This window comes from Calonectris borealis, chromosome 11 (assembly GCF_964195595.1).
Source record: "Calonectris borealis chromosome 11, bCalBor7.hap1.2, whole genome shotgun sequence".
In the NCBI taxonomy this organism is placed as follows: Eukaryota; Metazoa; Chordata; class Aves; order Procellariiformes; family Procellariidae; genus Calonectris; species Calonectris borealis.
This window is the reverse complement of record NC_134322.1, coordinates 22140289-22165251: the sequence shown is the minus strand read 5'-3', so window position 1 is coordinate 22165251 and position 24963 is coordinate 22140289. Positions and strand designations below refer to the sequence as shown.

At 50.8% G+C, this 24963-nt stretch overlaps 3 protein-coding genes across 18 annotated transcripts in view; 1 reads left to right on the top strand and 2 right to left on the bottom strand.

Annotated features, from left to right (window-relative positions):
- Positions 1-262: 262 nt before the first annotated feature.
- Positions 263-15178, bottom strand: UBL7 (ubiquitin like 7). Of its 9 annotated transcripts, none has more exons than XM_075160548.1 (12): positions 11715-12025; positions 11331-11564; positions 10644-10763; positions 9894-9976; positions 9686-9770; positions 8934-8991; positions 8254-8387; positions 7750-7799; positions 6886-7053; positions 6535-6657; positions 5997-6160; positions 263-382 (listed from the first exon to the last, which is right to left on the bottom strand). In XM_075160548.1, the coding sequence occupies exons 2-11, from the start codon at positions 11512-11514 to the stop codon at positions 6023-6025; spliced, it is 1143 nt and encodes a 380-aa protein (XP_075016649.1). In that variant the 5' UTR covers positions 11515-11564; positions 11715-12025; the 3' UTR covers positions 263-382; positions 5997-6022. The 9 variants fall into 9 exon arrangements, with proteins under 9 accessions (XP_075016649.1, XP_075016643.1, XP_075016650.1 ...); XM_075160542.1 differs by lacking the exons at positions 263-382; positions 11715-12025 and adding exons at positions 12953-13060; positions 15104-15127 and having other exon boundaries at positions 5569-6160; XM_075160549.1 differs by lacking the exons at positions 263-382; positions 11715-12025 and adding exons at positions 5569-5874; positions 12032-12061.
- On the bottom strand, positions 13090-15300 carry LOC142086875 (actin, cytoplasmic type 5). The gene is made up of 2 exons (XM_075160540.1): positions 15104-15300; positions 13090-14582 (listed from the first exon to the last, which is right to left on the bottom strand). Exon 2 carries the CDS (start codon positions 14569-14571, stop codon positions 13441-13443), a length of 1131 nt encoding a protein of 376 aa, XP_075016641.1. The 5' UTR covers positions 14572-14582; positions 15104-15300; the 3' UTR covers positions 13090-13440.
- Positions 15261-24963, top strand: part of ARID3B (AT-rich interaction domain 3B) — a 37264-nt gene continuing 27561 nt past the window's right edge. For 5 of the 8 annotated variants that reach the window (XM_075160536.1, XM_075160534.1, XM_075160535.1 and 2 more), the window contains exons 1-2: positions 15324-15491; positions 18331-19001. In XM_075160536.1, the coding sequence (XP_075016637.1) occupies positions 18420-19001 (582 nt within the window). In that variant the 5' untranslated portion in view covers positions 15324-15491; positions 18331-18419. Of the gene's footprint in view, positions 15492-15949; positions 16168-16959; positions 17144-18330; positions 19002-24963 lie in introns of those variants that run through there. The other 3 variants (XM_075160531.1, XM_075160532.1, XM_075160533.1) reach the window with 3 other exon arrangements.

Genomic DNA, 24963 nt, shown 5'->3' with positions numbered 1-24963 from the left:
TTTGGAGTCTGCTCAGGGCAGCACGCTGAGCATGGCTGGGGGATTACAGAGCTCTGCTGTCATTAGCAACCCTTTCTGCTTTAGCGAGATTAAGTGACAATTTTCTACCTGACTGCCCGACTCCCCTAGCTACCCTTGTCACCTGTTGCTGCTTCAGTGGCCACAGCAGTCTCAGGCACCCAAAAATTAAACCTCAGAGCTTTACTGGGACCACCGCCACCCCTTTAGAGTGTGACATCCCAGAAGTTACCTGTGCCACAGTCGCAGGGCTGCACATCATCTCCTCCTTCCAGCTGCTGAACGCTCCTGTGGGTCACGGACGTTGAACCCGTGGAACTGCAGGACTCCTTGCTGCAGGGTGGCACGGAGGCTGCAAGCTTATCTGTGTCCAAAGAAAAAAGTCCCATGGGGGCTTTTAACTGTTAACACCCCATTTCTAGGTCTAAAAGTCCCTAAGCCTCAGATGCCTGGATGCTGGAAAAATGTATTAGAGATGGATCTTTCTCTTGTTCTTAAGGTTTTTCTGCAGCATCTGTTACTGGCCACTGCAGGAAGACAGGGGACTCTGGCTCTGATCTTGCATAACCCGTTTGATGCTTTATCACCCCTGGAGTGGAACTCCACAGCTCTCCAGCCTCTCCCTCAAACTCAACATCTAAACTAATGCACCCTGCTGAACAAGTGGACCATGCTCTTAAATCAGCAAGGTATTTATTTCAGTGGTAGGGGGAAAAAAAAGGCTCAAAGTGATTTTAGGACAACCATTCTGTGTGCTGGCAGCCTGGAACACCCAGAAGTCAGCTAGAGAGACTGTATGGTCAGAAATGCTTCCCAAAATCCCTGGTCTCACCTTAAGAGCATTGGGGTTTTTTTTTGTTTTGTTTAAAGTTTCCAAGCTCAGTTAAGAGGACTAGAGCCAGGAAGCTTCACATCCAAAGCCAGTGGCTCAGCCATTGTCTTGACTTCAAAGGATATATCAAGGGATGTTTACCTTCTTCCCTCTGAACTTTCCTGTTGCTTACCATACTCTTAAACTCAAGCATCCTTGTAAGGCAGAACTAGAACTGCAGGCACTACTATAAATGAAAGGATTATTCATAAACACTGTGACTTATAAATATTAGAATACTATAAATATAGAAGAAAATATTAGGAAATCGAAATATTTTTATGGTGTGACATTTTCAATACATTTCTGCTTTCACCAAGTTAAAATAGAGTCAGTTGCCTTAAAACTGCACTGTTTTATTGTGCAGTTCTCCAGTTAGCATCACATAGACTCTCAGCTGTGCAAAGCACAGTTCCTTAAAAGGATGCTTTGATGACTAAACTCACAGAGCTCCCCTTTCGTCACTTCTAAAGAAAAATGTTGATTCGTGCTAGGAAAGGGACTGCGTCCCACAGGACACAGACTGCTGGGGTCTTTGCTGCCCTAATCTTTGGGCTCTCACCTTATTCCTGACCTGTTGTCCCAGCATCAGTAAAACTCTTTCCTCCTGCCTCTGAAGTTTGCCTGAGAAAGAGTAAGACCAAGATTTCATTATTGCCAAGGAAAGCCCACCAGGTCCCGCTGCCTCCTCTTCCCTTTGCCCTGGCACTAGCTTGTCCCCCACGGTGAGACCGTTCAAGCTCACTGAGCCAGCACAAAGCTAACTTAAGAAGAAAAACTAAAAATGATTACATGTTTCCTGACACTTTGGCATTCCTCACAAGGACAAAGCTGAAAGCAGCCAGGAAACCACGGAGTCCTTTGCAAAGAAAGCAAGCTGATGGGCAAGGGCTCTGCCAGACAAGTTCCCTGCTGCTGTTCACGACACGGATGTATGCTGCCAGGCTGCCCAAGCTTACTCCTGCCCTAGCAAATCCCGAGGGACACGCTGAGCCGCTGCATCCTGGAGCACTGGAGAAAGTCACCTTCACCAATCTTCTGAATTAATGTGCCAGAGAGGAGCTGGGGGGCCAAGGTGCGTAGCCCCACACTGTGCTGGGGAGAAGAGAACGATGTTCCCCCATCAGTACAGACGTCCGTGATGAGCAGGGGCATTGCAATGGTCAGTCCTCTGACTCCCGCACATTTGTTTGTGGACGGAGCTGGGTAAAATAGCAACACTGGTTTAAGGTGCTCTGCTGCCTTGCCCAGACAGGGAATTGGTTCCTGTGCCAGGGTCCTGTGAGCAGGGGACACTCAGACCCTCTGTTTGGCTGGGGGAGCAAGGAAGAAACGTTTATTCTGAAATACTGGAGACGCGGGAGGCTGAGGGGAAATCTCTCCAACACTAGTCATTTGAAGTCAGAAATCAAGGCTGAAGAGCTTGAAACTTCGACGGTTTATGATCTGATCCAACAAACCACCCAAGCATGCCCACACCAGAGAGACTGCGCCTGCACATAAACAATTAATACCTCAAACATCAATGCTGCTCCTGGGATAGATCTCGCCGGTTGCGTTCGCTTCACGCATGGGAAGGCTCCAGCATCATTGTGAAAGCAGAGGAAGACGGAGGCAGGCAATCACACAGGCTGAGGTACGGCAAAAGCCATCAGGGACACGAAGCCTGGGAGATTCTGCTCTGTCTCCATTTCACCCTTTTGCTGGAAAATTACCCCCCCACAACACCGCTTTGCTCCTCATGGAGACAGTCAGCTCAGGACTGTCTTAGGCAAAAAGAGACAAGGCGGAAACGGTGAAAAAGCCATCAAAGTGGCCAAAGTAGAAAAGCAGGGCACATATGGTGAGGACCCTACATCCCAGCCAAACTGCCAACCTCTGCAGGTGTCCACAATGCACCAGCACTGACGGTCAAGCACCAGAACAAATAACAAGATTACCGAAAACATAGGAGTACAAACAGCTGCTACCATCACTACTGAAAACACCCGCTGTTACTGCTTCCCTTGTCACCTCCACTACAGGCAAAGAAGGAACTGAACCAAAAATTTCTCTTTGATGTCAGAACCAGAAAGTCCCTACTGAAAGTGCTTACGTTGGGGAACCGTGGTCTGACCTCCACCTCTTCCAAAGGGTCAGCCAAGCGCCTCCCGGTCTGCAGCAGTGCCAGTGAGGCTGTCAGGCCACAGATGCTTGGCTGGAGAACGGTGTGGTGGAGGCTGGGCAGGATACAGATAAGCCGAGACCCAACAAGAACAGATGCACCTCTAACCCGAGCACGGAAGTAACGAGGAGGAGGGGAAGGTGTCAGGGTAGTGGCACCAAGGATGGACCTTAGGGAACAGGCAGGTGGGAGATAGCGCATCGCAATTTGCTCCCGAAGAGCAGAATCTGTTCTGTTCAGCCACTGACAAGTTAGTGCCTGGACTTAGCTGCTTTCTCAGCAAGCAATGGATATCAGCATCTCCCCGAGTCATTCCTGTTTTGTTCGATACGTCTCTTGGGATATAGGCTCCTCCAATGTCTGTAGAAGTCAGGACAACTGCCTTGGACAAGAGACCTCACGCTACATCCCCATAAGCTACGTTTAGGCTGCTAACCCCAGGCAAAGGGCCTCTCCAAACGAGCGTGTGCCTCCTGCAGCCTCCCCCCGGCGGGTTTCTCCCCCTTGGCAGAGGCTGTGCTGGCTGAGCTTTCTCTGCACCCAGAGGTGGCTGCCAGCATCACTTTCATCCCAAAGCTGGGAGGCAGGAGGCACTCAGCCATTAGAGCAGGAGGAAAGGCAGCGCTCACCTGGCTGCTGCAGAGCCAGTTCTGAGAAACTCTGAGCTTCCGCTCTCCTATAAGAGCTCCGGCATCAAAGTTTCCCTTCCTCCTCCTCCTCCTCCTCCACCACCAGCCCTGCAGGCGCCAGGCAGAGCTTCTCTTCCCATCCCTACATCTCTAAATTTGCCTGGTTGCTGAGCACGTCTGTTCTAGGCAGGCGAGATGAGAGAAGCGAAGCGCACGCATCAGTCGCGTCGTGAGCAACATCAGTGCCAAGTTCTTCTCTGCTATAGCCAGTTCAGACAGAGAATGTGTCTGATGTGGTACTCCAAGCCAAGTAAGACAATTTGTGACAGAAATTGGAAAAAAGTTCTTTCCGTACAAAACATCCAGGCAATTCTCAATTATCTGGGGACACAGGGAGAAGCAGAAATAGCCATCATAACAGAAGAAAGTTCTTAATACAAAACGTGGGTCAACAAAGTGATCAAATCATAAGAGCAAGGTCAGGACAGAAAAGAAATACCATTTTAGGACACCAAGAACCCTAAACTGGCCTAAGCTGAGAATTGACATGGTACAGCAAAGCAAACTAGTCATCCTGGTCCCAAAGCGAGTCCTGCTAGCCCTGAGCAGATCTGTGAGAGCCTGCAAGTGCTTTCCAGCTTTGGGCAGCAGCATCTGCGGTACAGCTAATCCTCAGTTAGCCCGGGAGGATTGAAGGCTGACAGCAGGGCTTGTCTCCACAGTGGGGAAGGGAGGGAGGATGCTGTGCATATGCTATCCACTCCCCCAGCAAAGCAAAGCGTGAAGGCACCAGGGACGGGAACAAATGAATCAGTTTTCATACACATAAAATCACAGCCATTATCTGGACTGGGTTTCCAAAGCAGGTAATGAGGACAGTAACTCGGAAGGGTATATCATGTCAGAAAAGCCGGTTATGTCCATCACATCTTATCTCCTACATATTGAAAAATAAAAACAGGCCCTCCCTCCTGAGAGACTTAATCCTCTAGACAGGATTAAAGTCTATCAGTCAATGGGCTACCCCGGAGAGAACAATCCAGCATTTGCTGGGTGATAGCTGAGATCGTATCAGCAAGTGATCCTAGCGCTTGGAGGGGAATTAGAGGGGAGCACAGCAGCCCGAAGGTAGGAAAGCATTTTCTGCTTTTAGCTTCCCTACTAATGCATGGTGGCATTTCAGGCAAACCAGCTCCCATCTTCATGCCTTGTTAATCTCAATGTCAGAGTGAAGCCAAGCCCAGCTCTGGTTCTGACTTCTCTCAGCTCCCATTGGCTGTAATTACAGGCAAATGCCTTGTGATTGTCTTTGCAGCTCAGGTCTTAGGCACCGCGAACGTGGGAGCCAGGATTAGAAGACACTTTGGAAAACACTGGCTGCAGCCAGACTAACCCCTGTCAGAGACAAGGCGCTTCTCCCAAGTCTTTTGGCAGCACCTCACACTCTCTGGCAACTGCCTCAACCCTTGTGCTTTTTTTTTTTTTACTGTCACCTTGTGGTGGCCATGAACTCCTGCACCTGTACCCTTGTCCTTGTCAGCTTGCAGGACTCTACCAGCCTCACCCAACGCGACTGAGAACAAATAGGTTTCTGCTAAGAAGGAGACATGATGCTTCTCTGCAGCACCTTCTTGGAGAACATCTGTAGCACAAATAGTTCTTTTGTACCGGCCTAACTAGGGCAGGATGGCTATGCAGGTCAGCTACACCCCAAACGTTGCTCTCCCAACAGATACAGCTTTGCTTTGTAAGAGGAGTGCCCTCTGCTGAAATAACAACAGTCCTACAACAGGCAAAGCATTTTCTCCAGTTTCCTTCATGCAATGAACACATTGCCTCCCAGATCTGGAACACAACCGGGGACAGATCACAACCCAAACAACAGGCAAGTGAATACAGTCCATTTAATACAGTCAAACACAGAGGGACCACAACAGCAAAACAAGCTAGACTGAGGCATGTCAGGTGGGCAGGAATGAAACAACAGGCAGGAGAAGGTGTTGACAGATCTAAGACTGCAGAACCGTAGGTGCCACATCTCTCCAACACACAGAGCCACCTCTTTCTCCGTGCTGGACAAAGTTCTGAGGTCTCGTCTCTGGTGGCCAGGAGAGGCAGGAGAGAGGTATCTGGAGCTGGAGGAGCTGCCCTCAGCATGGTCAGTGCTCTCAAACACTGAGCACACTGTCCACCTGCAAGGAAAGGAGCAGCTACACCAACTGCTCCATGCTGGAGAGAGGAACCCCAGGCAAAGAAGAGTTTCAGGGCCGAGTCCCAGACCGAGGAATGTCACAGCTGCCTCAGTGCAACTCACCAGTCCAGCCTCTCCTGCCCAAAAACCTAGGGAGCCCCACCAGCAAAGATGAGCTCCAGGGCAGCCTGAATGTCCCCTCCAGTGGCTTGCAGGGCCCGGAGACTTAGCTCGTCATCGTGTATGCCCATGTCTCGCAGCTGCTGAAGCTGTGGTTGCCACTGGCTCTACAGACAGGAAACAAAAGAAGCTAAGGGTAGGAGTCCAAGCAGAAACAAAACAGCCTTCTCCACAGCTCACTCTTCCGCGCTGGATTCTCCCCCTCTCTCTAGCTCACAAGTACAATGCTAAGTGCGCAAACAGATCTTGAAAGCTCAAAGTTTTGCTGCCAACTCCCCAAATCCACCAGCCCACCCCTCCCGCTTCCACCCAGTACTCTTACATCGTCTATCATGCCTCCTGCAAGCACTTCTCCAGTGATGCCCTTTTCGGCTTAACGTCCTGCCACAGGAGGCGGCTGGAAGAACCGCCTCCACCCTGCAACACTCAATGCGATACGGGGCTTTCACGGGCTCCCGAAGGAAGAGGTTGCAACACTGACCTGCAGGGTGGGCTGCCCCGAGGCCTGCAGGGCGTGCTGTAAGGCCTGGCTGAAGAGGTCGTTGGTGATGGGTGTTCCTGACTGGACACTGGACGACATCGGGGAGGTCCCAGAGGAGTGACCCTAGGAGGAAATAAGTTGTATATGGATCAGGAGAACGCTTGTCACAGGAACCAGAGCCAGCACAGGGCAACGCCTGCTGCACCCCCACTATCACGCCTCCCCAGGCCCGTACGGAGGAGATCCCAGCCATAATAAAATAAAACAGCGAGGACCTCCAGACCTGAGCAGGACTTGCGCTCGGTCAAGCACCGGTTTTATGGCCCAGGAGGATCTCCCTAGCCATTGTACCTGGGTGCCAGGGGTGGGCGTGTGGGAGCTGCTCTCTGGGGTGCTCGCCAGTGCCAGCGCGGTCGCCAGCTCGCTCTGGGTGATCGGCCGGGGTCCAGCAGCCCCAGCGTAGCCAAGGGAAGCTGGGCGGGAACCAGAAGTGCTGCTGGATGGTGTAGATCTTGTGCTCTGCGCGGAGGGGGAAAAAAGAAAACCACCTCAGATGTTGGTGTCCGTGTCCCAGTAAAATCTGGCTCATGTGCTCATCCCCGGGGATCCTTTTCCTACAATACTTGAAACTCAAGTGCGATACTTTTAAAAAATAAACATGGCAGAATTGGATGTGCTTTTTTCCACAAACTCAGCTTTTACAAAGCTGCGGAAACTGGCAGTAAACCTTTTAATATATCATCTATCAGCTTAAAAACAAAGTGTTATTAGCCTATAACAAAACAATTAACCATTGACAGGCCTGAACATGTAATTTCTCTTTACAAAATACTTTATCCTTTGGGAAGGAAAACCTCCCTACGTTACAGAAGAAGGGCAGGGACCAACACTCCCATGCTTCTCAGCCATCCATGCTCATCTGCGCACAGCTCTGGCTCTGCATCAATTTGTCCATGAAGGTGCTCGGTCTGAGGACAATTGCTGTCGTGCTTCTGCATTCTTTTCTTGTGACCCTACCTCAGCACTCAAGAAAATCCTAACACGAACAGCATCCAAGCAGGCCACAATCAATATGTTTGTCTCCACAATTCCCCTAGGAGCAGCCGTGCTGTTCATGAGACAGGAAGACAGAAAACTTCTGGAGTCTTTAAGGGCTACGTGTTAAACCCACGTTGCAAGTCCAAAACAGCCATTCCACCCAACCTGGCCACTTACCTGGTGGAAGTCGTCTTCGTCATCAGAGAGACCTTCAAAAAGAAAGCCACCTACAACAGAAAGGAGAATCAACAGATGCAGAAAACTGGGCGCTGGCAGGAATTGGGCACCAGACAAGAATCCTGTTGAGTCCTTGGCCTCAGGCTCAGCCCCAGCTAACGCACTGGTTAGGACAGAGGCCTCAGCACCAACAAGTTCAGGTGCAGCAGGTCACTGGAAGACAGGTCAGGGCCATCATTTGCACAAAACAGAGGCCACAGCATTCTGCTACCAACAGTCATTACACAGGCTTGGTTGGGAGAGGCCCTGAGGCTGAAGTGGACCAGATGTGTCTCACACAGCACAAAATCTATCAAACCACAGCGCACGTTCCCAGCTCAGGAACGCAAACCTCTCTTCCTTCCAGCCTGGGGATGACTGTGTCAGTACAGCACAGATTTGTCTGCAAACCCTGCAGCACATCATCTCTGCAGGTTCCCCACTCTTCCCTGTGGCTGAACGTACCTGGCATGTCCCGGTAGGAGCCAGAGGACATGCCTCGGGAGGACGTCTCTGGGGCCGGGAGCGGGGTGCTGCCAGCCACTGAGTGCAGAACAAGGACAATGGCATTCACCAGCGCGGGGTGGGCTGGGATTAGCCTGGAGAGAAAGAGCAGAAGAATGAATCACGTACACAGGGAAACTAAGAACTCAGTAGCTCAACACCAGCAAAGAACTTATGTCAGGAATGGCAGAGCCATCCCCACTGGCTGCGCCCACACCACCTCAGATACCTTTGGCTGTCCAGCAACAAACACCTCCCCACCTTGCTCCACACAACCAGAGAAGCTGAGGCTCCTTCTTGATGCCATGTTGACCCTCCCGTTGTATACATCTCCCATATGCTCTCATGGGAGCAACTCTGCTGTGAGCAACCAGATCCAGATCTGAACCCACGATCCGGAGGCGATGATGGCCCTGTCTCCCACTAAACATCCTTTGGTTTGATCCAACAGTGGAGGCAGACGCCTATCAAAGCATCAGCTCCCTCCTTTCTGCTGCTGAGAAAGAAGAGTTCTATCCTAAATCTCTGGCCTGGCCTGGCAGGCAGTAGCAGAACTCTCTCGCCCACCCAGGGAGAAGCTGTCTATACAACAGTGTGACAAAGGCATGGCTTAGTCACTGCACCAGCTTACGTGAACTTACGTGTCCAGCATGTTGGGGTCTGCAAACACTGAGAAGAGATCTTTGTCCTGTAGGACTCCTGGGAGGGACCAGGAAACACGACGAGTAAAAGACAGGATACAAGAAACAAGAGCCAGTCAAACAGGAGCCACGGGAAAAACCAAAAGAATTAATTGTTTTTCAGGAACTGAGTCACTAGCAGACACCGTAAATACTCTATTATTGTTCTCTCTGAAGCCTTTTACGTCTTCCTGGAGAGACTCTCGATCACAGCCCCAAGGGATGGGGCTTTCCCAGCAGATCCCACGGGCTGTGCTCCAGCACACAGCTCCACCGTAAGGGCAGGATCAAGTCTGGCACCCAGCTCGCCCCAGCCGGCTGCTTGCTGTGAGAGGTTGCGACTGCATCCCGTGTTCCACCTGCCTCATAGCAGTGTGCCAAAAAAGCTAGTAACACCCCAGGCCAGAACAAGCACGCTAGATTTAGTGAACATTTTTGTAACGCTTTGCAGCAGGGAAAAAACATCCAGCCGCACCGCTCTCCTTTGGGCTCCGTGTTCCCTAATCCTTTTGAAGCCAGCGTCCGTCCCCAAACATTACCAACAGAGCACAACTCTGACACCCGAGCAGGCACTTACTCTTATGCGCCACAAAGGAACCAAAAAAGACACTTTCTCTAGAGAAGGGGAACTCTCCCTTCCCCGTTTCAGGAATTAAACACTGACTATCTTTCTTTGGCTTTCCTCAGATCTTCTGGATCACGTCTGGACTCACCCAAAGCAACAGGGTCGCTGCTGAGGCCGGGAGTAGCTACAATGATCTGATCCAGCGACTCCTTGTTCCCCAGCATTTTGAAGACCTATGAGAGAAATCAGAGCAGATCAGCAGCGTCGCACAACGAGGCTCCACGCAAGGACTCTCTTCACAGAGAGGGGACAGACAAAAGTCACCCAGGCAACAAAGTATGAAGTCCCCCACTCACCGCATCTCTGTAGGCAGGACTGCTGTGCAGGGCCGTGTGAAGGACCCGGAACTCCCGTACTGCTGCCACCTTATCCACAGGCTCTGAGGGAGGAAAAATAACAGAACAAAACATGGTTCCCCCTCTGTCAGCTTCACCGGCCACTTTACATGCCACTGGGACTTCCACAGTGCAATAGCCGTGGTGATTCTTCGATTCCTCTAGATTCGACTGACCAAGAGAGGAAGGGTAGAGATTAATGATGGCGAATGTCTCATTTACCACAGCCTAACAGGGAACTGCACTCTCAGCTTCCAGACATATAAAAATATATAGGTATATCCTCCTACACGTACAAAAGGAGCTGTATTAAAGTAACAACTCTAAACTAACCCGTCTTATTCTACAGTCAGGCAGTTTAGGAACACACACAAGCCTGTTCATCCCTCAAGCTGAGTAGCCAGTCGCTTTGTTCCCAATTCTCTGGCAACACCCTAAAATAGATCATAGTCAATTAAGGAAGGGATATTCCCTCTCCATATTACATAGCTCCTTCCTTAACTCACCCATCAGCAAGAAAACATAACACCCATTTGCTGCTGTTAGAGGTGGAGAGTTCCCACACAAACATATCGATCAATTCCTCCTGCAAACCCCACATCGGCCTCCCAGAAACAGATCACAAGAGAAGCTGTTCCTCAGTCACAAGCGACCCACACCAAACACATCCCGAGGAGATCTAAGCGGTAACCCACACTGCCTCCTCCTCACCTGGTTTCTGATCAGGCTCAGGCCAGGACTTGCGCAGGACATGAACAGTGGAGCCAGACTGGATGCCATAAAAATCAAGCGTCTGGTCATCCCTCAGCTTACGCCCACAGTAGATCAGATCTAGGAGAGAGAAACATCTAAAGATAAACATCTATGACACACTCAGAAAGGGCCTGGGGTCTTTAAGTGAGGACTGCCCGGGGGTTATTGCTCCACATGTGTAGCTGCTTCATCTCTTCAGCAGCACAGGGACTCCGTAACACAGGGAAGTTACGGACCTGAGATTCAGGGAGGAAATCATGGAGCTGAGATTCACAGAACGTAACTATGCCACCTCCTTCAGAAGGGCCGACCTCTCTCACGGTTCTCATAAGAGACCTCACAAGGACACATTGGCCTTAGCAAGTCAAGAGATTTCTTAACAAGGGCACTGACACTGCAGGAGCACTGTGATCCCAAGCAAACGCAGAACGAACTAACAGAATCGCAAGGTACTAAGACTGCTGCAGCGTAGCAGAGTCTCTGGGGCAAGCTTTGAGCCCCCACGCCGTGCTATCTGGTTGTGCCAAGTCTCCCCACCAGCCCAAAATCACTAACGGTAGGATGTTTGTGTCCCGGCCACAGGGAGGAGAGGGAGAGGGTGGCCCCAAGTGGCAGGACTTTGACACGACCCACGCAGGCACCTACCAATGAGCTCAGGGTCTGGGACAGACTCCTGCAGTTTGCCGGTGATGAGCTGCTTGAGGTACGAGATGCTGCACCCACCGAGCGGACATTCTCCCAGCTCTGTCTCCGGCAAACGTAAGATGGATTTGGGAGCCAGGGGCTGATCCGCCAGCTTCACCGCGATGTGCCACTCTGGCAGGGACATTTCAGCCTTCTCACTGACCAGAGCCAAGCCAACCTAAGACCCGCAAATCTCTGGAAAGGGAGGAAAACAAATCAAAGTGAGACTGGCCCCTAACCAGACAATAAAACCTTATAAATTCACGGGGCGAACCTTTGCTGGGAAGCACACAGGAAACTAACAGGAGGCCTGACCAAGGCACAGCCGTGGTTCTAGGTTCCTACCTCAGTCTTGAGCCATATCTGAAGCTACAGGGAAGGCACAAACACCCCTGCCAGCCTCAACACTCAGCCGAGGAAGGAGAGAAGCCAAGAGCAAGGCCCGGCCCGGTTCTCCTGGCAGGCACACCCCCCAGGCCACTCTCCAGCCCCGGAAAGTCCCGTTTCCCGGCACAGAGACGGTGGAGCAGAGGGGGGACGCGGGGCAAGGCGCCCGCGGCCGCTCAGCGAGGGGTCCCAGCAGTGCCAGCCCCCAGCCCAGCGACCCCCAGACGAGGCCCCGGCCCGGCGCCCCCCGCAGCCGCCCCTCAGTTCCGTTCTACCTGCACCCCCGGGGCGCACCGGAAGCGGGAAGTGCGGGGCGGCGGCGCAGTGCACGCTGGGAAACGGGGTCCGCCGGGGAAGGCGGTGTGTAAGGCTAGGCGGCTGCGGGGTGGGGAAGCTGCCGATTGGCTGAGTACACGGTAACGAAGCGGAGCGAGCCAATAGGCAGCCGGCTAAGGGTTTAAAAGCGGGAGCGCGGCGGGAGGCGCGCATTCCGCGCCGCGGCCGGGGAGCGCTTCACCGGGTCTGGCGGCACCTCAGCGGGCCCTCCCCCCCGGCCACCGGGCTCCCAAGCCGCCCGGCGATCCCCCCCTCCAGGCTCAGCAGGAGGACGGGCTCCCCGCAGCACCAGCCGTGAGGAAGCTACCTGCCAGAGAGCAAGGCAGAGGGAGGAAAACCCCCCCAGCCGGCCCTTCAGGTGTGGAGGCAACTGTGGCACAGCCACACCAGAGATTAAGGAGGGAAGAGCAAGGTTTGGGAGGAGGGTGGATGGCCTGGGAGGTCAGAAGCCCACGGGGACATGACCAAACACACCCCTTTGCCTCTCACATGGAGCTGCCAGTGCCTCAGCTGCCTTTTAATTAATGATGTTTAATTAAGTGGTTGCCCTCCTTCCCTCTGGAGCAGGAGGGACCAGCATCCCAGAGCTTCACTGCTATCTGCTGCTGTGTCTTGTCACCCTCTCCCAAAAAAGGAGAAGCCGCTACTCCTCCGGTCATCAAAACGTGTGCCAAGGCGCCAACTTTTTCTGACAAGAAGAGCTGTTTGTGTTCTAAAAAAAGCCAAGTTACCATGAAAGTACAGAAAGGCTGCAAGAGCCACATACCAGTCAAGCTTTCCTCCCCAACAGCTCTTAAAATGGTCTGCACAGCACAAGGCAGCTTTAAAAGGTGCCGTTACATGATTTGTATAGCATTTACCCCAATTTCTGTTTTCTAAGTTTTAAGCAGGCAGCTACAGGCCACGTTTGAGTCCAAAACCATGTATTGCACAATACTTCTTTGTAGCCAGGAGATCGAGAGCCCACCCTGAAAGAAAGCAAAATAACCTCCTATAGTTTAAGCCTAAGAAGTTTATTTGTTTTCCTACAAAGGAGTCAGTTGTGACAAACCTAAAGGTGACAAGTCTAACCTTAGTGTCATCCTATCAGTGTTACACAGGGAAAGTGAACAACCCCCCGTCTGCTTCCAAGCCCCAGAGAGCCACGAGGAGGAGCAGCTAGCCAGCCGCCGGAGAACTACAGCCCAACGGGCCATTAAAACGCACACATCACTACTCAGTACCTCAACAAATTAGTTAAAACATAAAAGAACAGTCGAACAATTCTGGTCTAACGCGGAAGGAGGAGGAGGTTGCCCCCGCACGCGTCCTGGCGAGGACGGCCCTCGGGTGACTGCCAGCAGTCCCTCTAGAAGCACTTGCGATGGACGATGGAGGGGCCGGACTCGTCGTACTCCTGCTTGCTGATCCACATCTGCTGGAAGGTGGAGAGAGACGCCAGGATGGAGCCGCCGATCCAGACGGAGTATTTACGCTCCGGCGGGGCAATAATCTTGATCTTCATGGTGCTGGGTGCCAGGGCCGTGATTTCCTTCTGCATCCTGTCAGCGATGCCGGGGTACATGGTGGTACCCCCGGACAGCACCGTGTTGGCGTACAGGTCCTTGCGGATGTCCACGTCGCACTTCATGATGGAGTTGAAGGTGGTCTCGTGGATGCCGCAGGACTCCATGCCCAGGAAGGAGGGCTGAAATATGGCCTCAGGGCATCGGAAGCGCTCGTTCCCGATGGTGATCACCTGCCCATCGGGCAGCTCATAGCTCTTCTCCAGGGAGGAGGATGAGGCGGCTGTGGCCATCTCCTGCTCAAAGTCCAGAGCGACATAGCAGAGCTTCTCCTTGATGTCCCGCACAATCTCTCTCTCAGCCGTGGTGGTGAAGCTGTAGCCCCGCTCCGTGAGGATCTTCATGAGGTAGTCAGTCAGGTCACGGCCAGCCAAGTCAAGACGCAGGATGGCGTGGGGCAGCGCGTAGCCTTCGTAGATGGGCACGGTGTGGGTGACACCATCCCCAGAGTCCATGACGATGCCGGTGGTGCGACCAGAGGCGTAGAGGGACAGCACAGCCTGGATGGCTACATACATAGCTGGGGTGTTGAAGGTCTCAAACATGATCTGGGTCATCTTCTCCCGGTTGGCCTTGGGGTTCAGGGGGGCCTCAGTGAGCAGGACAGGGTGCTCCTCTGGGGCAACGCGCAGCTCATTGTAGAAGGTGTGGTGCCAGATCTTCTCCATGTCATCCCAATTGGTGACGATGCCATGCTCAATAGGGTACTTCAGGGTGAGGATGCCCCTCTTGCTCTGGGCCTCATCCCCCACATAGCTGTCCTTCTGCCCCATGCCCACCATGACACCCTGATGCCGGGGACGCCCCACAATGGAGGGAAACACAGCACGGGGGGCATCATCGCCTGCAAAGCCTGCCTTGCACATGCCAGAGCCATTGTCCACCACAAGGGCAGCGATCTCCTCATCCGCCATGCTGACCAGGCCTGAGGCGAGTAAGGACATGGAGATGTCACAGAGTCTCTCCCCAGAGGGAGCAGAGCAGGAACGTCAAGGAGCCCTGACACTTGCCCCCATGCACTATAGGCCTGAAAGGATTTAATACACTAGGGAGCCCCAACAGCAGCGCTGAGGGATCTAAAGTGCAAGGGGATATTAAGGAGTCTTGAAAGTTTGCCCCCCAGAGCCCTCAGGGCCTGAGGGGAGAGGAGACATCAGGGAGGCATCATATCTATTTATGCCCCCAAAACACACACATATACATACACGCAGCCCCTGAGAAGGCAAGCCCAGACCCTTCCCACTCCCTCCCCAGGGACCTGAGGGGACCCCTCAACACAGACCCCCACATACACCTTTGCCACAGACCTGAGGGAACAAAGAAGAGCCTCAACATAAAGCACTTCCCCCCTTCCCTCCCGGGGCCCGAAGGGACAGCGGGGACCCCTAACCCCACCCTGAGGGCCCGAGGGAGGAGCCCGGGGGGAGCCTTCGCCTCAGCCCTCACCTGCGCGCGCTGCCTCAGCCCCGCCGCGGCGCCTCCTCAGCGACTGCTGGGCCCAGCCCCGCGCGCGCCTTTTATCCCCTCCGGAACCGGAAGCCGCCTCTCGCTTCGTTATTTAATTGGCTCCCGGCCGCCTCGCAGCCCCACCCATTTTTCCTCAAAGCCGTTTCCGGGTGTGGGGCGGTCGCGTTCGCCTTCCGTTGCCGGGGCCGTACCCGGAAGTGGGGTGGGCGCTTCCGTTGCTCGGCACCGCCTCCGCCGCCCCGTTTCCGGCCGGGCTGAGGAGGGGCGGCGCGGGGGTGGGGGGGGGAAGGAGAGAGGCTGTTCTGCGGGCGGAGCTGAGGCGGCCGCGCACGGGCCGGCAGCGACCCGCTCCTGGGGCCCGCGGGAGGTAACGGCCCCGTTCGCCCCGGTGGGGAGGGGGGGCGGGGAGTTTGGGCGGCGACGGCGGGGGGAGGGAAGGGGGGGCGGGTGGTACTGGGGGAACTGAGGAGGAAGGGGGCGCTACCGGGGGAATGGGGCACCGGTCCTGGGGCCAGGCCTGCACCGGGGGTCGGTACCGAGGCGGGAGGGGGTGGGCTGGAGCTCACCGGCTGCTTGGGCGGGTGGGGCCGGTTTGGGGGCCAGGGGTGCGGCGCTGGCCGCCGGGGAGAGCCGCCCTTCCCTGGGTAGGTCCCCTTGGGGGGGGGTCGGTGGTTTAGCGGTGGCTGTGGGGCACGGGAGGTCTCCGGTAAAACCGGGCGGGGGGGCGTTGGTGGAGTTGTTTACCACCGCGGGAGACCTCTCCCTTCCTCGGGGCTGGGAGGCAGGCTGGCCTCGGCTGCTCATCTCACACTTTAACTCTTTCAGGTGGTTTCCACTTGGAAAACCTCTTTCCAAGCGCTGTTGGCGCGAAGGCAGGCGTTTTCCCAATTACGCTGCAAATAGCGCTAGTTAAAAATTCCAATCAAGGGGCTTTTTAATTAAAGTGCTCTCCCAGGGGTTAAAAGCCACACAAAGGCTGGTGCGTGAGGACCTGAAGGTTAAACTGAATCCTTTCACTGCCTTGGTTGGGAGAGAGACCAAAAGTAAGCAAATATCCATGCTGAGGGGTAAAATGGGTGTTAAAACCTGGAATGGTTTCGTGTTATTAGTCTAGTTGCAGTTGTTGTCTTAAACTCTGTCCTGATATTGTGACTTAATTACTTGCTGTGAGCAATACGTCTCCTCGTTGACTTAAAGCTCGCTGTAAAGTTGGCTGCCTCTCCACAATACCATCGATACTCGATGAGGGCGTGTTTGCTGTATCCAAACTTCATCTTTTTGGAGGCTCGCGAGGTTTGTGCTGGGCTCTGATGAAAACCCTCGGCAGCCGCGCATAAATCCTGCCGTAACCTGTCACAGGCTATTGTACCTGAACTCCAGGAAATACGCGGGCGCCGCATACCAGGGTGTTGCTGCACCTGAGGTGTGTTTGCTCGGCATGTTAACCGAGTATCAGGTCATTTATTATCGTTAACGTACCCGAGGCGTGTATTAACTGCACGCCCTGCTGAATATCCCCCAGGCAGGAGAGGTGACACCTCGCCGTGCCTCAGGTGCAACAATATACAGCAAGGTGTGGGCTGTAGGTTCTCTAGCCTGCTTCATGGTTGCTGTTGCAACACCCACACCGGTTCATTGTTGCTTTACCGGCGGAGTGTGTGTGTGTGGAGCTAGGCCAGATGGTGTATTGTGCCTTCCGAATGAGTCTAAGACTCTTTTCAGCTGCCAGGTAATGCATTATTGCTCCTGACATTCAAACCACTAATCCACTTTATATTGTTTCATTTGCAAGCTAAAGCTATGCCTCTGCCTGCTAGATAAAAATGCAAATGCCAGGCTTTTCATTTTGGTGATGGGCTGTTATTTAGCGCAGGGAAGAGTTTGCAGAGGAAAAATGAGTTGGGCATCGTAGCTCGCGGGTGCTTCGCACGAGAGACGCGGTCTGGCCACCTTAGAGGAAGACTTGGAGTTGCGCTAGGGGTGCTGGAAGACGTCTTTCACTTTTTAAACTGGTATCTGGTAGGTTATTTGTTGTTTTAGAACAGAACTGTGTCTGTTTTGAAAATGTGTGTTAGCAAAATAGTCTCTTTTTTCAAGTATGTGGCTTGAATAGCACAGTGCTGGTTGTAAACAGGGTGGTGGGAGGTGGCCAGGAGACTCTGTAGCTTGTTTGTAGTTGGCCTTTCCTTTGTTTCTGCAAGCTGACTGTATTTTGATATCAATGAACCTTGAAGGGCAGCAAGAGGGATCTGTTTAAGCATCTTTTTACATTAAAAAAAAAAAACCTGAGGACAGTCTTTGTCAGCAGGTCCAGTTTGTGACACAAAGTCCAAAACGCACATGCCGATTTTGATGGTTGGGGATTAAAGGCGTAGTCGTCTTTCTAGGGTTTACTCTAGATCAGAGCCGTGTCTCTGACGGCGGTCTGTTCTGTTGGTCTTTGCTCAAGAGGAGGCTAGTGCTGGCTCAGCATGGGCTTGCTGCAGGTCAAAATGGAGAGCTAGGAAAGCTCTCGGGTCCTTCGGCTGGGAAAATCGAAGGGAGGCCACGGCCGGGGCTTGAGATGCGCTGGCAACTCTGGGAACCAGAGGCAGGAGTTGCTCGGCACTCGGCAGTCTGTTTCAGGCTGCAGTGGTCTTTGCTTTACTCTCGTCTCGCCCTCCTGGGGAAAAATAATGCTAAATATAGGGGGTTTTTAAGAAAGACATATAAAGTGTAAAGAATTTAGTAATGTAATAAAAGCATAAAAGAATTTAGAGATAACTGGTGTGTGATAAATTCCTGCCCATTTTTTAATAGAAATATGGTCAAGCTTCTCATCTCAGCTATCTCCTTTTAAGGTAGTGTTTTCAGAAGAACCAAACCCTAGATGTTAAACCTAACATTTCAAAAGTAATTATTTAGGAAGCGTGGAAGGATTCTGACAAAAAAATGAACTGCTGGGACAGTGGACAAAGGCATTTCAGATGCTGTCTTTGGGGTATATGAAACTGAGGTTATAGCAAATGTGTTCAGCTTGAAAATACAATTAAACAGTCTGAAAATTGAATGCAAGTTTGAGCCTGAGGCTGTTAAACATGAAGCTGATTGTTTCACGGTCTCCTGCACAGGAAAGAATATTGGCTTTGCACTCTATTTATCCTCTTCCTGGGGAAAAGATGAAAGCATTTTATATTCATACAGACAAATATTTGTCTATCTTTCAGATTCTGCCAATCTCCCAAGGTCGGGGCTTGAACCCTGCCAGATAAAGTCAAAAACGCCCCCCTCTTTTCCCAGCCATGCAAACTGCGGGATGAAGCTGGAAGCTGTGGTCGAGCAGCTGCAGAAGCAGCAGCAGAAGCAGCAAACACCTCTGCAGATGGATTCCAGGGAGAGACAGCAGAGGCAGATGAGAGAAGCCCAGCTGCTCTACACTCAGCAGCTGGCCGTGCAGCAGGCTGTCCTAGCAGCCACATCTGGCAGGGCTTCGGGCGGCTCCGCTGTTGGTCCCTTGGCCAGAGGCCCACCTGCAGCCGGAGCTACGCGGGCTTTTGATCAGAGCAGCATGAATTCGGAGCCAGAAGAGGAAGAGGAGGATGAAGAGGAGGAGGAAGAGGAGGAGGAGGAGGAAGAAGGGGGTTTGGAAGGTGGAGATCTTGAGGACGGCGCTGATGTGACTGCAAAAGAAACCTGCTCTGCTCTGAAATATTTTCATGCTCCCAAAGTTGCCCATCACAACCAAAGAGTGGCCTCTACCTCTAATCCTCTTCCGGCTTCGGGGCACCAGCGGGGACAGCAGGGCAAAGAAGAACAGGGTAAAGACACTACTAAGCAACCGTATTCCGGTTCCCCGTCTGGACGCCAGAACTGGCGGTTGGACGAGCAGCTCAAACAGGTCAGTGTTAACATTACTTCCTTCGGAATAGGAATGACCACGTTCAGTCAGACCGGGGGTTTCTTAAGCCCAGTGTCCTGTTACAAGCACTGGCTGTTGGCAAGTGCTTTGAAAAGAGTGCAAGAACTGGGCACGTGAGAGCGACGCTTCCCTGGTGTGCTCTTCCAGGTTTATTCTTTTATGAAGAGATTTCACGAGAACTCGATTTGCTTTGCAGATACAGATTTCCAGCTAATGATATAGATACTGCACCAATCTGTAAGAACCTTTATGGAGAGGTAGAGGTTTGATCTTTGGCTCATTTATCTTCTATCTGCTGTACTGCTGCTCTGCCATTCCGAATGGAACAGGCTGGTGTTACATTTATTTTTGGTGCAGACACTTGCCTGCTAATGTCTCGCTCAAGTTATTTCACATACGACATCTATAACCCCTTTGTGTAAGACCTCCGGGATGCAGCGACTTTGGCTGCGTGTCCGGTTGGTGCTGTGGGCTGGCAGGGAAGAGTGCGTGTCCTGCCACTGATCCTGTGAGCGAGCAGAGCCGCCTTGTATTTCGTGTGTGGGGAGGAAGGAGCTGACTTGCTACTGCTTGGCTTTGGTAGGAGGTTGATTCTGTGTTTGAATGAAGAATTACTTCTCCTTGTAGATAAATGCCAGAGGATCAAGAATTCTTTTCTTTGTTGTAAGCGGGTATTTCAATTTACGTAGCACTTATGTGCTGTTTTGTTACAGAGCTGACTTGAGCAGACTTTCCGAGACATTTCCAGCATTTATGTGTATTGAAATTGAGCCAGAGGACTCATGGTTTAAATAAAGAAAACTTAATTGTCCTTTTCTACAGATGTTAGCCTGAGTGTGAAGAGGGTCAGGTTTTGCTTCAGATCAAGTTCTTTGAGCTAAGAAAACTTGTGTGGACAAACACAGAGCTGTTTTTTCCTTCCCTCCTGCAAACCCTATGAAGTAAAAAAGCTGACGCTGCCTTGTGGTGGCTGGTGAACCATAGGTGTTTGAAAGTTTGCTGTGGGCACTCAGTCTCTCCCCTGAGCTGTTGGTTGCATGCACAAGATGATTTGATTTATGCTGCCACGGGCAGCAGTTCGAGGAGGAACTGCTAAAGCTCAGCAAGCTTTATTTCTTCTCCCATTCCATTTAATGTGGTCTGTAGGCTCCTACCCAGCTGCTCCTGCAAAACTGTACCGGTTTGGTGTTTCTACACCAATGCATGTGGCAGGAACTCCTCTAAGTTGCCACATGAATGGCGTTTGTGACTATCGGTGCTGTAAAGCATGCTGGTGAAGCAGCCCTGGTGCGTGGGGTGCAGCAGGCAACCAGCTGCTGCTGTGTTTCCTCTGCGCTTGCTTCTCAGGAGGGGCTGGGCAGAAAAAAAAAGTTACTCAAGCTGTTGTAGGGAAATAAGGTGGATATGTCGGTCAGGGGACGGTCGCTAGAGAAGTTGCTTCAGAATTTACTGGATTGGAGTGACTGGTGAAAACTTCCTCTTTCAGGTCTCTGGGTGGAGAATAGTAGGCAGGACTCTGGTGTTGTTAGGGGGATCACTTTCTAAAAAAAAAAACCACAAACAACAACAAACTTATCATTAGTCTGTGGCTGTTTTTATTTCTAGCTTGGCGGGTGCTAACAAGTATGTCATTGTGCTTCTTTCCAATACTTGCTTATCTTGTGAGAGTCCTGTGAATCTTACTGAATTAATAGGCCTGGTTCCTAGGTCATTTGCCCTGTTCTGGGAAGACAAATGGACCGTAAGCATGCTAGATCTGGTCTTAGCTGATGTGGAATAGCAAAAAAAAAAAAAATACTGTTTTACAATTGGTATCCTGTGCACTAATACGGATCCAGTTACTTTGGCCTGTTTCAGCAGTAATCAAGTGTTTTGGTCGTAGGTTGCAGCTTAGTCCGATTTCAGGCCAACTTATTCTGGAAGCCAAAGTGCACAAAACTTCACCAGGAAGGAAAACTAAAAGAAAAACCCTCTTGCTGCTGCATTAAAGTAATCTATTTCACTGCAGGGGAGGCAGACGGTACAGCAGCAAAGAATGGAATTAGAGAAATTCATGAACGTCAAGTTAAGGAATGGATTATAAAGGAATATCAGGGATGTGCTGTGCTCCAACGCTTCTGGATGGTGGGAAAGTATGGCAGAAAGTGGGCAGGTTCACATATTGTCCCGCAATAGTCTCCTGGAGCTGTTACTGAAGATGGAGTACTGGGCTAGATGGTCTGCCCAGCGAGGCATGGCTTATGTTCATAATCATGCTGTGAACAATGTTATTAAGGTGCTATGGCGTGTTTAAAAGGCCATATTGAAGTGCCCAGTATAAGTGATGCTGGTGCAGTATATTCACCTTGAGTAGGGTAAATATTGCAGGTCAACTTGTTTGCATTCACCAGTGGAGTCTGCATACCAGGGAGTAAAAATTTAACTGCAGTATACCAGTTCAGAGCTGGTGAGCGGGGGGCTGCCTGCAGGTAGGAATAAATCGGGGGGGGCAGGCAAGAACTGTTGGCTGGCACGATGGCAAAGGGGGGAGAAATGTGTGTGCAACTGCGGACTGTCTGCATAATCCTGTATGCTCAATGGTAGCACACTGCTCTAGTGTGAGCCCTGCTTGAATTTTTTCATTTCAAATGCATGCTTTAAAAATACGGGGCTTTTTCTTTTGTCTGGGTGTAAAATGGTTTTTAGGCAGAAAAATCAGGATCAAATGCAGAAGTGCCTGTGTTCTTCAGTTCGTTTTCGAAATGATTCCTGAACTTGTCTTTTTTTAGCTTCTGTTGAGATGGAGGCTAATAACCAGTCAGCATACACTGCTTCCAGCTAGCTCGGCTCTGGGAGTATTTGTGGTATGCATAATGGCTGTTGCTTGCGGAAGAGGAGGAAAAAGTCACTTCTATGTCTTCTTTCAAGTGTGGATTGTTCTTCTGAAAGTGACGCCCTTGGAGAAAAATGTATCTTGAAAGTGTAAGGCTAAGATTGCCTGGAAGGTATGTGGCGTGAAGGTGGCAGAAAGATGGAAACTACCAGCAAGATGAAGCCCTGTTCTGTTCGGTCCCGGACAGCCAAGTAAATAATTGTAGAACAAGCTGGCAGACAAAAGAGCTGGCTCAGCTTATGACACAGGGGCGGTGGGAATCCTGTCAGCACAAAACAAGAAGGGAGTGGAGTTGCTTGTCAGGGAGTTGCAGTCCCGAAAGAAGAGCCGGGGGGTGTGTGCTCAGCTCACTCCTCGGACTTGCTTGAATCCCGTGCAAATCCATCATGGCTCCGACAGCCGAAGGCTCCCGCAGCCGGCCTCGAAAAGGGCGTTGTGGGCTGCCTGTCTTTGAAGAAAAATGAGCTTTTAATTCCATGGGTGAAAATGTTGCTTTTGGCAGATGTTTGGGTGCGGGTCCGCGTCCCGTGGGTTCTTGCATTGCTTGGCGATGTCTCTGGTTACCAGGGAGAGCCGTGTAGGAAAGGCAGGACCACAGCCGCTGTCTTGCCGGTGCTGCTTGCTCCTTTTCCACTCGAGGCTGGTGTGCAGCACTCGCATGAGCAATTTTGTCAGGCTGTTACTACAGCGCGCACATTAGTACGTGCATTCCTTTGTGGAATGTAAAAATAAAGCCAAGGTTTTCAGGCATCAGCTGATACTTAATGCCTTCTTAAATGCAGCAAGGTAAGTCTCCATAAAGCAGCTGTCTGACTTTCAGAGAGTGGTTTGCGGTTTGGTTTTTGGGGATGTCTCATGTTAGGTGCTCAGAAATCACCAGTCACTCCTGAAAATCCTGACCTAAACTTTTACAAAGGTCACGGTGTTTATTAAGATAAGTCAGCTTAAAATAATTACTTTGCTTTTGCTCTAGGGTCTAGGAATGAGTGGCTGAGATTCCATAACCTTAAGTATGTGCCTCGAGTGTTGTGCGTATTGAGGTATTGCTCAGGAGATACTCGTTAATCCAGAGGGGGTGAAGGTTCCAGGAATAAAAACGTTGCATTTCACACGGTACATTTTTTGCCTCCTAGTTATTTCAGATATCCAGGGCCCAATTCAAGGGTTGGATTTTTAATTCCTTACGTGGGTCACTGGGTATTTTTCTTTTTATGATGTAGTGGGAGGAGAATTCTTCATTAATAGCCAATGTTAGATATTTGGTTTCTCTTTTACTGAAAGCTATTTTCCATAAGAACAGATTTTAATTCTTAAATTGCCAATCGCTGCTTTTCCTGAATTCATGGTTTAGGTTTGTTTTGATGAAGTCTTCATCCCTGTGACAGTCTGCTTCGGCTGTAGCACCTTAACTTGGAGTTCACGCTGATATGTATCTTAAAGTACAGCATCAGTGGCTGGAGCAGAGCAGGATCTTGGTGACAAAGTCTCCTTTGTGTTTAATATAACAAATAATGTGGGAGAAGAGAACCAAAAAACCATTTGTGATAGTGACTGTAGGCAGCAGCCTACGCACAGCTTGTATTAGACATCAGAGAATTCCCCCAGATCTTCATCTCAAGGGGCAATTCCATAGGCTTCATCAAGGTTATGTTATATTGCAGCGACTGTGCTATATCTGGAAGCAGAGCAAAGGAGCAGAGCGAGAAGCTCATTTATATCCTGGGGAAGATATGGCTTATTTTAGGAATTGTTCAGGCGCTAAATTTATCTTTAGGAATAGTTGCAGCTTGTCTCCTTCGGTGCCAATTTCTCGAAATTCTAGTTAACACTGGAGAACGGTACGTGGAAAGAGCTCGAATGTGTTGTATTCTTACACTTCTGGTTTTCTCACTTCAGGGTAAACCTGAGACACTCTCATGTGGCAGGGAGAATTTCTCTTCCCACAGCCATATAGCACTGAACAAATCTTCTTGTCACTTACATTTTAGCTAATTCCTCTGAGTATTTGTGAATAGGAGTCATTCACAAAGAGTCCAACTTTTCCTTAAGGATAAGGAAGCAGATTCCTGTTTTGCAAAGAATTGTGTTGGTGCTGCAGTCACTAGGTCATGGGAGCACATAAAAGAAACTTAATAAAAAAGTAATTAATCTGTTAACTTCAGTCCATTCTTTTTCTTTCCTTCCCCATCCTCCCTGCCATTCCTGAAATCACTAAAATGTTTTCAAAACCCATCTTTGAAGCTTGCAGATATTGAATTGAGCTCTGTTGTTAGTAAGACTGGGAAGGGTTTATTCCAATTTCAGCAGAGCTTTACCAGGCAGCTTGTGAACGCAGTAATTATGACTTGGTTCTCCATGGTTGAGAACTTGCAGCTCAGGGCAGTAGTCCTGATCTTATCAGCGTTTTGTAGTACAACAGTTTTCTTTATAATAGCATCTGTTTCACTTCCTAAGGCTTAACTCTACCCACAAAAGGAATTTCTGTGGATTCTCTGATAATCCTGAAATTGCTGCCCCTGTACCTTTTCATTGACTCGGTGCTTTCAGTTAACCCACGGGGTAGGGGAGAGGCTTTCTTTTTCACTGCAACATTTAGCCTTGTCCCTAAGTGGATATTTCAGCAGATTTCTGGCCTAAAACCTCTGTCAAAACTGCAGGTCTGCAGTGAGGAGGTGCAGAATGATTTTGAGTTTCATGCCAGAAGTTTTTTTCTCTTTTCTTTAATATATAAAAGCTTTAGTGGGTTCTCTCCAGTTCAGAATTTGCCATTTGGATACAACTTTGTAGTTTGGTAAAACCCCGTTGGGCTTTAGCTGAGCCCCTCTCTAACAGCTGTATGAAACTGGGCAATGACCTGGAAAAGGAGCATTTCCAATTTCTCATCAATGTCCCTGTTTGCGCACTAGCTGCAATTTGTGCAGGCAGAACTGGAGAAGGAGACCATGAGCTGCTCTTCTGTTTGCCTTAATACTTCACTTTTTTTATTGAGCACAGAGTTTTGATTAGTTCCCTAGTCTCTGGGAGGGACAGACACGCGAGCTGGTAGTATTTGAGAGGTAGGTGTCCTGC